This window comes from Hyaena hyaena, unplaced genomic scaffold (assembly GCF_003009895.1).
Source record: "Hyaena hyaena isolate Hyena2069 unplaced genomic scaffold, ASM300989v1 scaffold_514, whole genome shotgun sequence".
NCBI classification, from domain to species: domain Eukaryota; kingdom Metazoa; phylum Chordata; class Mammalia; order Carnivora; family Hyaenidae; genus Hyaena; species Hyaena hyaena.
The window spans coordinates 899,251-913,232 of NW_024081146.1; the positions used below are offsets into that span (position 1 = coordinate 899,251).

Sequence of the window (13,982 nt, forward strand, 5' to 3'; positions counted from 1 at the left end):
CAAACAAATTCTTGTGCTCACACCCCATGCCACTGTATCAGCAATCTTGTCAGCCCTACTTTCAGAGTATGTCCAGGGCCTCAGGGCCTTTGCACTGGCTGACTCCTCCCTCAGATGCTTCCACTGGGACTTCTACTCTCATTTCTTTCAGGCCTTAACTCCTGCCGGCTTGTTTAAAATTGTCCTTCTGACAGTCCTGTGTTGTATGTCTCCGTGACACTTGTCACTATCAAATATGTTGCTATTTGTCCTTATTTACCTGTCTCCCTTGTTAGGAAAAAAAGCTCCACAAGGATAGATATTTTTTTGTCTATTTTGTTTTTCCAGATCTTGCTTGGCATATTTGTATGTGCATGTGTGTATGTGTGTATGAGTTTTTTCTCAAGCAATCTCTACGCCCAATGTAGGACTCAAACTCACAACCCTGAGATCAAGAGTTGCATCCTCTTCTGACTGAGGCAGCCAGGTGTCTCTTCCATATATTTTTGTTGTAGAAATAAACCCAAAGGATTAATTGTGAGCGTAAAGGGGGAGAGGCAGGATCAATGTTATAGATGCTGGTAGCCAGACGGGGGCAGCAAAGAGCCACCCAGTGGGGATGAAAGACTGGGGAGGCACAGGCACATGCTGTGTGACCTCAAGCAAGTTTCTTAGCCTCTCTGAACCTCAGTTTCCTCCAGGAAGATTAGTTATAGGGGGAGAGCACCTGTGGGAAGATGTGGGAAGGCTTTGTAATGGAGGTTAGGTGCCCGCACTGGGGGACAGGCCAGTTACCGAACTATGATGCAGCCTGATGAGGGAATATCATAGGGCTTTTAAAAAATATCAGAAAATGCTTATGCTTTCAGAGCGCATATATACAAACCTATAGAAAGAACAACAGTGAGATGTAAAATTAACAAGCTTGGGGGAACATCTGGAAGAAATGCATCATCATAAAAACGAACACCAACTGGGCACTTAGATTTCTGCACTTGCCAAATTTCCACCACGAACACCTTATCTGCATCTCCCTTCAGGTCTTTATGACCGACTAGAACGTTCTGTGGTTACTACTACACCAGCTCTCTGGGCTGAGGGCCTCTCCTTCCTCTGCCACTACTGCTTCTTCCTGGCATTGGCTTGATCGGTCCCCTTTGCTGTCCTGGGTGCTCACGCCTGGGTTTGGGGAGAGTGCCTGCACTGGACGCTGCCGAGGGCACACGTGGGCTCACCCAGATCGGGCTCACCCAGATCCCCTTCACAGCAAATGTGGCCGCTGCGCTCTGCGGGGGCCCGACGACCTGTGGCCCCTGGCGCACATCTGCTCTGGAGAGCTGGGTGCCCGGGGCTTTGAGGGCAGAGTCCTAGGCTGTCCGCAGCCACCTGCCTCTCTGCCCTGCTTCCCTGCTTTAACTTGGCGCCCTGCAGGCAGGTGGGCGAGGTGAGGAGCAGCCCAGTGACTCACAGCAAGGATTCAGCAGCAGGGATCCCCGCTGGGCCTCACTCACTAGGGCTCCTGAGCCCTGGGTCACCCAGGCCCGCCGAAGGCAGGGCTGGGCTCACTCTTGGACAAGCAGAGGGCCTGGCTCCTGGGTCCCCTACCAGACCCCCTTCAGCCAGCATCCCCACCCCCCAGGGGTCCGTGAAGCTCCTGGCCCACAGCTCTCTGGACTTCCTGAGCCTTCCCACGGCTTCCCAAGCCTCACGGCCCTGCACCTCCCTTCCCAAGCCTTGCGCTCCTGTACCCCCCCTTCCCGAGCCTTGCACCCCTGCTCCCCCCCTTCCCGAGCCTCGCGCCCCTGCTCCCCCCCTTCCTGAGCCTCGAGCCCCTGCACCCCCCTTCCCGAGCCTCAAGCCCCTGCAACCCCCCTTCCCAAGCCTCATTCCCCTGCACCCCCCTTCCCAAGCCTTGCGCTCCTGCACGCCCCCTCCCCCATGCTGCAGGCACCTTTCCACCACCCAGCTCCCCCCTCCCATCCTTGCACGGCCCACTGACAGGGCCCATCCCCATCAGGCTCAAACCTCCACAGTGTGCAAGTGGCTACAGGGGCAGCTTTCACAGAAGCTTCCAGGCCCCCAGGAAGCCTCAACAGGTAGGAATAAAGGGCATCTTTTCCGCCATCTGCACGGAGGGTTGTTGGTGGACATCTTGTAGGTACCAATGTGGACCCGTGGCATTCAAGACTGGGGGGCCCCCTCCCCATCTCCCCAGCACTAAGGATCCCTCCTGGACTTGGACATAGGCCCAGGGGAAAGGGGACTCCTCAATGGACTCAGATTCTGCCACTATGCAGGGGGGGCTTTCAGTACAAGTCCGGTTCGATTTTACATGTCTTGAGCTTGAGCTTGCACTCGTGTTTTTGGAAGAGGACGAAAGAACGGGAAAATGTCTTGAAGGCCCCACTGTGCCCAGGATGGGGCCTGTGTCTCTGCCATGATGCACCATGCCCTCCTGGCCATGCTGACGTCCCTCACTCCGCCCCCCCCGGGCCGTGCTCCAGCCGTGGTCCCCGACAGCCCCTCTGTGCCTTCGCTGAGGATGGGCCCTGCGTGTAGCACTACACACTGTTTTTTGCTCATCTCCGAGGCCTGGCTCAACGCCACCTCCTCCAGGAAGCCTTCCCAAGCCCCAGGAACAACCACCGCTGCCCGCATTGAGCACCTCCCATCACAGCTGGTCCAGGGCTGAAGCATTTACATCTCACTCAGGCGTCAGGATGCACCTCCCCAGGACCCCGGGGAAGGGGGGGTTTGGGGGGTGAAACAGTCCCTGCCCATCACTGCCCACCCATTTACCCAACTCTGACCACCTAAGGAGGCAGAGATGCCTTTTTCCAACTTACAGATGAGGAAGGTGGAGGCTCGGGGGTGTGAAATAATGAGCCTAGAATCATAGAGCTAGTAAGGGGGCGCTTCAGGGATTTGAACCGGGTCTGTCTGAGCACGAGCCTGTGCCTTCCCATGACCCGCATGCTGCCACCGACCCACCACCCCAATCGGAGGGTCCGCCACTCCTCCACGTGCCCAGGGCCCCTGCAGCGGGTTCAGCCCACCTCCCCCTAGATGGTGGCACCTGATAACGTTCCCCTGGAGACCTGAGCTCCTGCTCCGATTTGTCTCGGGTCCCCAGGAGCTGCCTGTAAGGGGCTTTAGCGACTGGAGGGTTTGGGGACAGCCCTTTCTGGGGTGGGAACAGTTCTCAAGTGGCCTCTGGCAAGGCCTCAGAGGCCCCAGGAGCCTGGATACCTTCCCAGCCCAGTGTGACGAGCAGCATGAGTAAGCTGGGAGCAGGCTTGCCAGCCCGTCTGTCCTGGCCCCTCCAGGCTGCCACCGGCCAGGGATGCCAATGCCTGGAAAGGCACTGGCAGGTCCTTCCTGAGGGCTGGCCCGGAGCTCCCTTCCCATCTCCTCTTCCAGGCAGTCTGCCACCCTCTTTCACACCACGTGGGCAGACAAGGCATTTCCAGGCGATCTCTCTGCGCACAGAGAAGCCAAAGCAAAGGCCGGGAAGCGGTGGTGGTGGTGGTGGGGGGGCAGCCAAGCCGTCTGTCGCAGCACAGGGATGGGCCAGGGGCCACAGGTGGCTCCCGTGGTTGATGAGAAGGAAGCTGTGCCAGGTGCCACTCTCGCTGCTCCTCTTAGGGTCCCCACCATCCTGCCCCATCACTACAGCCCTCGGTAAGTCCTGCCCCCTCGCAGTCTGATGGCCTCTCGCCCTTTCCCCAGAAGCTCACGGAGCCAGGCCTGGGCCCAGGGACTGAAAGCTCCAGGGAGCAGGGTCAGTGAGCACCAAGTTGGGCGAGGGGGATAGTCGTCGTGACCGTGAAGTTGGATTCCTGTCCTGCGGGCTGCCTGGGTTCCGGGCACCCCTCCATTCCCAGCACAGCAATGTAGCCTCCCTAAGGGCGACGTTCCTGAAGGGCAGGGGACAGATGCAGTGTCTCCCGGGAAAGGTCAGGGGCAAGGGCAGGGAGGCTTCCCGTCTCTCCATACACAGGCTATGGGGAAAACAGATGAGCATATGCGGCCTCAGCCTGGAGGCCCTGGGCGGCCCGAGCGAGTCACATAGCCCCTGCTCATTCAGGGTTTGGGTTCTTTGTCCCCCCCTTTTTAAAAGTAATTTCTACAGCAATGTGGGGCTTGAACTCACGACCCCAAGATCAAGAACTGCATGTTCCACTGACTGAGGCAGCCACGCGCCCCTCTCGTTTGGGGTCTGGGAGGGCCAGGGCACAGCCCATGGAGGAGATGGAGGGGGTGGCAGCCTGGAAAGAGGTCAGGAGAAGCATCCCGCCACCCAAGGCCAAGTGAGCACTTACCCACCTCTCACCACCAAGCTCGCTCGTGATCCTTACGCACAAAGCCCTCCCTCTGTGATTAGAACTGCCTGCCAGGAGCCTCACCCGCCTCTTCACCCCTTCATCAGGGGCAAGGGCAACGACCTAGCCGGGCCCCACCCTCCTGACCCCTGGCTGGGTGAGGTACACAAAGCACAGGCGCCCCCTCCCCCCATCTGCTCGGGTTCCAGTGCAACCTTCCTCCGCCCGCCTGTGGCCGCTGGCCTCGCCTGTGGCCGGTGCCCAGAGGCTGTGGGAGGACGGAAGGGCGGGGCCTCATGTCCCACGGGCAGCTGGGCTCTGGCCTCTGGCCCCCAGCGCGGCCACCGGCCCCCCATGCCAAGCTGTGCACCCCTCCCCACTTCTGCCCCTAGGCCAGTGCCTCTTACCAGGCTTTGGGATGAGTCCTTGAAAAGGCCTGGAAGAGAAACAGACAGGGGCATCAGAGGGGGGACAGGGAGCGCTTTGGAAATGTTTGGGGGTCACCCCATACCTGCTGCACTGGAACGGTGTTTTAACAAGATGCCCGGGGATTTGTTGAGGGGGCGGGACACTGTGACTATGGGGCACTGCTGCCGTGCGGCCCGGTGACCAGTGCCTCCTGCTGGCTCCGACCTGCTGGCTCTGTGAACCCCCCCGCCCCCCCCGGGCAAACCTTCTGTCTCAGTGTCCTCCCCTCCGAAGTGGGCTGACCGTCTCTCCCGGGGGGTGGGAGGGTGGCGAGTGGGGGCTGTGGGCGGGCAGGAGGTGTTGAGAAGGTCACCCCTGCTGTGTGCTGGTTGAGTGGGGTTCCTTGCACCCTGGCTGGCCCTCTGTCACCTTTCTGTCCCCCACTAGGACCCAGGATGGCACCAGAGAGCTGCCTTGTCCAGCAAGGAGAACAGAACAAAGCAGGACCAAAGGAAAGGCCAAGGGTCCCTGCCCATGCTAGTCGTGCCTCCTCATCCTTCCCGAGTACCTGGTGACCGTGAACTTGATCTTGTCTGCCACTGCAAGGATCCTCTCCAGGTTCTGGGAGCCAAAGGTGCAGGGCTTTCGGAACGGGATTCCCGGGGGTAGCCCCTCGATGATCACTGAGCCAGGGTTACTCTTGATCCTCTTGTAGGGGACCTGGACGGGGTACTTGATGCCCAGGGCTTCTCCTGCGGAGGAGGGACAGAGGTCCCCTCAGAACCCAGGGCAGCGCTGCTGTGTGGAGACGGGGGCACACTGCAGGGCTCCAGGTGCAAATGTGAAGAGAGGGTGTGTACGCGGGCGTGTAAGGAGGTAGGCGGGCAGCCCCATGGGAAGGGACATAGGTGGGGCACCGGCGGCTCCGGGGTGCGGTGCAGGGGTGTGGTGTGTGTCCTGGGGGGTGAGGAGCGGACAGGGCTCGTGTGGCTCTGGCTGCTGGGAGATGGCAGTGCACAGGCTCCTTAGCCTCACAGCCTGCAAATCTGCAAGCCCGGCTCAAGGATGGGACCTGTGGGCGCAGCTGGCCCTTCCCCAGAAGGCCTGGCCCTCCACGCCCCCCACCCGGGGTCTGCCCCACACTGGTTCAGGACAGTCCCAGCCTGAGGCCAGACTGCTTTTGGGGGGCAAGGGCCAGCCCGAGGCCAGCAGGGTGCGGCTCAGACCTGAGACCCTCCGTCTGCCAGGGCTTTGACCTTGCTCCTTGCACCAGCCCCCTGCGTGTCCATCCCCATGACCATGCTTGACCAGCATGGCCACTGCTGGTCCGCCCTCCGCTGGGGCTTGCCACCTGCTGTCAGGGGGCTCCCCCAGCCACGGCAAGGCCGGGGGGTGTGGGGCGGTGAGGGCACCCACGGCGGTGAGGGCACAAGTGCAGGCACCGCAGCCTGGGTGCTGCCTGGAGGGTGTACACCTCAGGGCCCCTCCCGGGCAGAGTGAAGGAGCGCACGGGGATCTCTCTGAGGGGCTTATTGGGGGCGTCGCCCCTGCGGTGCCGACTTCTGAAGACATAAAATCCCTGCTAGTCTCAGCACTAGGAAGAACAGCCGACCCTCTCTGTGCAGCAAACTAATTTTTATCTCAGGGACACTGGGCCCCATTTCTCTTTTTGCTCTGGCTCCCGGGAAGCTCACAGCCTGATCATCTGTATCTACCAAGTACAGAATTTCTGTGTCTTTTTATTACCTCTGGCTTCATGCCAGAGTTCCAGCCTATTTTTTGTCTATTTATTTATATATTTATTCTTTTATTTAAAAATGTTTTAATGTTTACTTTTATTTTTAATTAAAAATTTTTAATGTTTATTTATTTATGAGAGAAACAGAATGTGAGTGGGGGAGGTGTACAGAGAGAGAGGGAGACAGAACTGAAGCAGGCTCCAGGCTCTGAGCTGTCACCACAGAGTCTGACGTGGGGCTTGAATCCACAAACCGCGAGATCACGACTTGAGCCAAAATCGGACGCTTAACCGACTGAGCCACCCAGGCGCCCCGTTTTTGTTTTTTTAATTGAGATCTAATTCCCATACCATGAAAGTGGCCGGTGTAAATTACAGAATCCAGTGGGTTTTAGAAAAGGCTGTGAAACCACGGCCGCTATCTAATTCCGGGAAATGTTCGTTGCTCCAGAGAGAAACCCTGTACCCAGTACAGTCACCCGACCTATTTCCCTGTGCCTTCGCAACTGCTAATCTGGGTGGATTTCCAGTCTTCCTAACTCTTTACTCTGACTTTGTGGCGGACTAGTTTATATGGTAGGTATTGCTAAGAGGTCCTTTATTTTTAAGTGTATTTATTTATTTTGGGGGGCAGAGAACACATGCATGTGTGCCTGCGAGGGAGGGGCAGATAGAGGAAGAGAATCCCAAGCAGGCTCCACACTGTCAGTGCAGAGCCCGACTCGGGGCTTGAACTCACGAACTGTGAGCCGCGACCAAGAGTTAGATGCTCAACCAACGGAGCCCCCCAGGCGCCCTGCTAAGAGATCCTTTTAGAAATGAAAAATCAGGGACACCTGGGGGGCTCTGTAGGTTGAGAGTCCAACTTCAGCTCAGGTCATGATCTCGCGGTCTGTGGGTTCGAGCCCTGAGTTGGGCTCTGTGCTGACAGCTCAGAGCCTGGAGCCTGTTTCAGATTCTGTGTCTCCCTCTCTCTCTCTCTCTCTGCCTCTCCCCAGCTCGTGCTCTGTCTCTGTCTCAAAAATAAACAAATAATAAATTTTTTTTTTTAATTAAGAAAAAAGAAATGAAAAATCACTGGGACAGAAAGGAACAGGCACACCCGTGGTCCGTAAGGAGAAACCGCTGTCCCCACATCTCTCCTCCAAACGGCTCCTACTGTGGTGACCGGTGGCCTGCGCGGTACCGAATCCAGGAGACACCTGCCAAGTGTCTGACTACGTCTGGCACAGATGGCCCCACCCTCCTCCCTAAGGTCCATGACCCCACACTTTCCCGGCTTCTCACATCTCTGGTCACTCCACCACCGCCTGGACCTGCCCTCTACACACCAGGGCCCCTCGGCCTTTGGTCTGCCTCCTCTTTCTCGTGCCTCCGCCCAACGGCCTCCTCTTAACGACCAATCCTGACCCTTCCTCCGAACGGCAGCCTGGATCTCCACTTGCCCACGGCTCATCTCTGCTCAGCCTTCAAACTCAACACATCCAAGATGGAACCCGTCACCTCCCCCTCCAGCTTCCCCCCTTGGTGAGGGCACCGCCCCTTCTCTCTAGCTGACAGTGTGGGTGTCTTCATCTCCGCCCCACCTCCCTTTTGTCACTGTGATAGCCTGGGTAACCCAGTGAGCCCATGGCATTGCCCTGCCACAGGGATTGGGTGAGGGATGGACATGGGACTCAATGGCGGCCAATAAGAAACAAGGGGAGGGCTCAGGGAATTCTAGAAGAGATGCTTTCTGGAGAAAGCCTGCAGAATAGCCCGTCCCCTCCTCCTCCTGCAAGGCATCGGTGGGACGTCTCAACCTGTGGTGGCCATTTTGCCAGCAAGCGGGAAGCCAGCCTGAGACGATGGTGGAAAGACCCCAAGCACATCTCTGAACTGCTGGATCCAGTTGGTCCTGAAGGCTGCCCTACTGCTGGATTTCCCATGCTGCGAGTTATGGCGGATTACACGGCACAAAGATGGCTGCCCCAATGGTTCTCCTACCCCACATGCTCCTCCTAGCGTCACGTTGAGCCTCCCTCACAGGGAACGGGGGCCTGTGTCCCCTCCCCTTGAGCCCGGGCTTGGTGGGGACTTTGTCATGATCTCGGCCAACAGAGTATGGCAGAGGCGACGACGCATGACCTGTGAGGCTGGGCCGTGTTAAGGCGCAGCTCCTGCCTGGCTGGCAAATCCAGCTGCCCCGGGGTTGCTATGCTGACGAGCCCACGCGGAGGGAAGGCACAGACACAGAAAATCTGTTTTTTGGTTTTTTTTTTTTTGAAAGAGAGAAAAGAGAGTGTATGTGTGTGCATGAGCTGGGGAGGGCCAGAGAGAGAGACAGAGAGAGAATCCCAAGCAGGCTCCACGCTGTTAGCGCAGAGCCTGACAGGAAGCTCAAACTCAAGAACCATTGAGATTGTGACCTGAGCCAAAATCAACAGTCAGACGCTTAACCGACCAAGCCCCCCAGAAGCCCCTTTGTGTGTAGTTCTTGAATGACGGGACTGGTCCTGCCTTACTGGTCTATAGCGCCCAAGAGGGCAGGGCCTCCGTTTTCTCCACTACTGTATCCGCAGAGTCTGGCACATAGTAAGTGCTCAGAAAATGCCCATGAGTGAGTGAATGGTTTTCCCAGAAATGAGCACGGCTACCAGCAGGAAGCTTCTGGCTCTCTTCCCAGGGCAGCCAGGCTGCCCTCCTGCCCGGGCGCCCCACGCTCACCATATTTCTTGTTGAACAGGTCCTGGACTTGCTCCCTCAGCGTGTTGGCGATGTCGATGCGCGAGAGCCTAGCGTCGTAGTTTTCTGCAAAGTGAGAAACAATTATGGACTTGGGGCTGTTAAATTAAAAGGCACTCAGAGACTTCGAAAGAATATGATTTCCTCATTACGGGGAATTCCTTCTCGGGCAATCATCGGATCCTCAGAGTGGGCCCCTCAGAGTCCTTCAGAACTGACATCTAGACAGAGACGTGGGTTTTTCCGGAAGGATGCGCACTGTTGTGACAATGGCAACGAGTGGGAAATTAAGTTAATTGTTGACATTTGAAAACCACTAAACCAGTAAATAAGCCTGAGAGGTGAGAGATGCAGGAGGAAGAAAGGCTAGGAGCTTGGGTGGGGAGGACCGTCCGGGTCCCTCTCTCACCGCTGGGGCACCCATGTGCCAGCCCATGCCCTGTGGGCCTCAGACGGGCCCCTGACCTGGAGAGATGCAGCCTGGGCCTGCCTGGGGGGAGAGAGAGAGGTGACGCAGGGAGGGAGTAGACCTCTGGGTGGGTGGGGGTGGGGTGCAGTGAGGACCCCAGTCCTCTGTGAGGCTGGCTACCAGGAGTCTCGGCTGGGGAGGGCGTTGCGAGTGCCCCTCACTGCAGCAGGTTCTGGCCGCCTGGGAGGGAGTGAGCGAGAGCGGCAGGGTGGTGAGCAGCCGCCCCCCTGGGATTTGGGTCCTATCTCTGGGCCCCCCAACTCCTGTCACTAGTCTCGCTGACCTCACTCTCTCCTCAGAGCCACAGGGACCACCCAGGGGCCAGGGGGGAGCAGCCCACCCTCGGGGACTTGCGGCCACACCCCGGAGCTGGAGCTGTCCCAGCCAGGCGTGTGGACTTCTTGCTCCAGCTTCTCCCGCCTTCCATCCATCTCCTGTCCCACTCACTGCCTCTCACCCCTTCTTGGCCTAGATGCGGTTATTCTCCATAGACCCCCCCCAGCCCCCCATGCACTTAGGGAGCTCACCCTCCTTTGGTTTCAAGCACTGAGCACAGCTGACCACCTAATACGAAGTGGGCAGGTCAGTGCCTCCCCGGATGGGGCAGTGGGGGGCCTCCTGCACCCCGCCATACCCCCACACCCTCTTCCTCCTGCCCCACCTGCCAGCCGGCCTCACTCAGACCCCCAGGCCTGAAGTTGAGGGCCAGCCCCTCCCACCCACGGCCTGGCCCTCCAAACCCAAGCCGGGTCAAGGTCACGGCCCTGGGACAGCGGACCCCATCCTGAGCTGCAACCTTACCTTGAAAACCCTGTCTCTTCAGGCTCTCGTCCACAAGAGGGTCCCCGGACTCCCTCTCTGGGGGCAGGAAGGGGCGGGGAAGGTGGGGGGGAAAGGGTGGGAAAGGGGGGAGGGGGAGGAGAGAAGCCAGGGTGAGCAGCCAGCTCCTGGGACCCAAGGACAGAGGTGGGATCTCTCGGGGGAGACCGGGTGGGGAGGGAGGGGGGATGCCAGGGGAGGCAGGACCAGGACACAGGAAGAGGGAGAGGGGATGGGGGCGGAGACCTGGGCCCCTCCCACACCCCCACCAGTGACCCTGCACGGGGGTACCTTGGCTGTCCGTGATGGGCTCTTTGACTCCCTCGGTGAGCAGCTCAGGTCTGGAAAACACGACAGCAGGACAATGGCTGAGGCCCACCTCTAGGTCAGCACCCCTGCACCCTGGTTTACACAGCTGTGCCAGGCCCTCCCGGCTCTGGGCAGCCCAGGTGTGGGGTCCCCGTCCTTCGCCCCGCCCCCACTCCCCCCGCACTTGTCCTGCTGACCCATGTATGACATTGGGGGGCTGTGGCAGGCTCTGTGGACCCAGCCCAGGGGGAGGCCGGCCTGCCCTCAACCACGTGGCAATGCCTCCCGCGGGGCCCGTGAACGATCTCCGAGTGTTGGGGCGCCGGTTCTGGCCGACACCGGAGAGCTGCTGTTTCACCCGGAGCCAGGGCCTTGGGGACCAACCCTGGCTCCGCGCTAGCGTCTGTGTCTCCAGACCCCACAGAGCCCTTCCCAGGCGTCATGGTGCCTGCTCGGCGGCCCTGAGGTGGGTACACTCTCTCCATCACTCCAATCAGAGGACGCGGGGACTGAGGCTGAGGAATGTGCTGGGACCTCACAGCAGGAAGGGGCAGAGCTGAAAACAGGCACCCGGCCCCCCTCACTGGCTGAGAGCCCTCCCAACCAGGGCCTCTGCTTTCTCATCTCACACCGCGGGAGCCCGCGCAGCTCCTGACTCTCAGGCCGTCATTTCACTTCCTGGGACTCAGTTTCCCCATAAGGAGAAGGGGGAGAGGTAGTGGTGGAGGAGTTTCTAAATGCGGCCCGAGGCCCTTTCCACCTGAGACTGTGCTCCAAGGTGGGGCTGGGCCTCCTCCCTCCTCCCTCAGGCCCTGAGAGCCCAGCTCTGGGCATGAGCCAGGTGCCCGCTGCCAGAAGAGGCACCAAGTCCTCATCCATGGGGTGCCTGACCTGGGCTGGGGGTGCCCTGGCATCTGGCCTTTGGTTTCCCTTCTAGGCAGGGTCTCCTCTGTGCCGCTGCTTGGCTACCCCTGTGACAGAGAGTTCATTACCTCTCCCGGCAGCCTCACCCACAGACCCATCCTCACACTGAACCCTGGTCCCCATGACACCCTGTCCCCACCGTCCCCACGACAGCCATCAGGAGATTCAAAGGAGTGGTTCTCCACTCCCTGTCCCACTCCATCGGCCCCTCCTGCCAGTGTGACCTCCCCAACGGCCTCAGCCTGACACGGACTCAAGAACAGGCCTGCTCTAGCTGGACAAGTCTGTACTGAAGACAGGGCATTTAGAATCCGGGCTCTATGTGGGCGCCTGGGTGGTTCAGTCGGTTAAGCGTCTGACTTCAGCTTAGGTCATGATCTCGTGGTTTGTGAGTTCGAGCCCCGCATCTGGCTCTGCGCTGACCGCTCAGAGCTTGGAGCCTGCTTCAGATTCTGTGTCTCGCTCTCTCTCTCTGCTCCTACCCGTTCATGCTCTCTCTCTCTCTCTAAAATAAATAACAGTAAAAAATTTAGAAACCGTGCTATATGATAAAGAATCTGGTCTCCATCTCTGGTTCCTGGGACGTAACCTTTCACCTTTGGTTATTTCTCAGTGACACGAGTGTCTTTGTTATTGTTCCTGGTGGGACCCTGGGATCACATCTGAGTTTATGCTAAGGAGATGATGTGGGATTCTGGAAGACCGACCATGTGATCGGGAGGACAGGCTTTGAGCCACCTGCCCGCAAGCCCACCCTCCTGATTTCCAGGGACGGAGTTCAGCCATGCGGCCAATGACACAGCAAGCATGCCTCTGGAGTGGATCCCAGTGAAAATCATGGACACCGAGGCTCAGTGCTGGAGGGTGACATGCCCTGAGAACAACAGGACCCTGCCTTTTGTGTCACCTCATTTGGCTGGTCTTCATTAGTATCCTTTATATAAAACGGGAATTGTAATATAGCACTTTCCCGAGATCCAGGGGTTGTTCTAGCTAATTACTGAACTTGGAGGGAGTTGTGGGAAGCCTCAGATTTAGAACCAGTTGCTCAGAAGTGTAGGTGGCCCAGGGACCCCCGAACTTGCAGCTGGGGAATGAAGTAAGCACGGTCTTGTTGGAGATCATGTCCTGTACCTGTGGCATCTGCTAAGGCCCTGTGGTCGCCACCAGAACTCACTGTAGCGTTACATCAGCCAGAGCCTTCCACCACGACTCCCGGGTAGCAATCTCCTGTCCGTGTGAACCCACTCATGATTTTAAGTTTCCAAAGGGTTTCTAAGCTTTGTAGAATTTGATGAAAGCAAAGGATCCCTTCCCCAGAAGAAGGCACCAAAGAATATGAACATTTGGCTTACAAGCTCGAGGATCTGGGTGTTAAGAATGCTTTCTGACCAAAAGTTTAGAAAGTTGAATTTGATTTGTGCCAGCTGTGATGACTGGTAGGGGTTGTCTGAAGTACAGCTTACAAGGGTGTGAAGGTCAGGTACAGGCAGAAAGTGCGTCGGTCAATTACTGATGTCGCCAGCAGGTGATGATTTCTCACATATATAAATATGCAGTTGACCCTTGACTGACACGGGTTTGAACTGTGTGGGTCTATTTACATGCGGAGCTTTCTCAAAAAATACAGCTCAGTACTGTAAATGCATTTTTTCTTCTTTATATTTTTTTTGGTAAGTTTTTATTTTTTATTTATTTTTTTTTTGGTAAGTTTTTATTTTTTAAAAAAATTTTTAATGGTTATTTTTTTTTTGAGAGAGAGAAAGAGTGAGAGCGGGGGAGGAGTGGAGAGAGAGGGAGACACAGAATCCGAAGCAGGCTCCAGGCTCCCAGCTGTCAGCACAGAGCCCGACATGGGGCTTGAACTCACCAACTGTGAGATCATGACCTGAGCTGAAGTTGGATTCTTAACTGACTGAGCCACCCAGGCGCCCCTCTTTTAATAAGTTTTTAAAAAATTTTTTCATGTTTACTTTTGAGAGAGAGAGAGAAACAGCACGAGCAGGAGAGGGGCAGAGAGAGAGGGAGATACAATCTGAAGCAGGCTCCAGGCTCCGAGCTGTCAGCACAGAGCCTGATGTGGGGCTTGAACCCATGAGCTGTGAGATCATGACCTGAGCCGAAGTCAGACACCTAACCGACTGAACCCCCCAGGCGCACCATCGGCCTCCCTTCCTCGGTATAAAGCGGGATGAGAAGATGCTTGTGAGCACAGGAGAAAGGCTGTCCCAGCACCATATGGAGACAGATCAGCTTATAAGCATGTGCTATGGACTTGTCTCCCACCTTG

At 57.5% G+C, this 13,982-nt stretch overlaps 1 protein-coding gene across 4 annotated transcripts in view; it reads right to left on the reverse strand.

Moving 5' to 3' along the window:
* Window positions 1-13,982, reverse strand: part of GTF2IRD1 (GTF2I repeat domain containing 1) — a 105,923-nt gene that overhangs the window by 23,466 nt on the left and 68,475 nt on the right. For 3 of the 4 annotated variants that reach the window (XM_039255215.1, XM_039255214.1, XM_039255211.1), the window contains 5 exons: window positions 10,751-10,800; window positions 10,442-10,498; window positions 9,154-9,237; window positions 5,278-5,461; window positions 4,709-4,737 (listed from right to left, as the gene is read on the reverse strand). In XM_039255215.1, the coding sequence (XP_039111146.1) occupies window positions 4,709-4,737; window positions 5,278-5,461; window positions 9,154-9,237; window positions 10,442-10,498; window positions 10,751-10,800 (404 nt within the window). The remainder of the gene's footprint in view (window positions 1-4,708; window positions 4,738-5,277; window positions 5,462-9,153; window positions 9,238-10,441; window positions 10,499-10,750; window positions 10,801-13,982) is intronic. The other variant, XM_039255212.1, reaches the window with a different exon arrangement.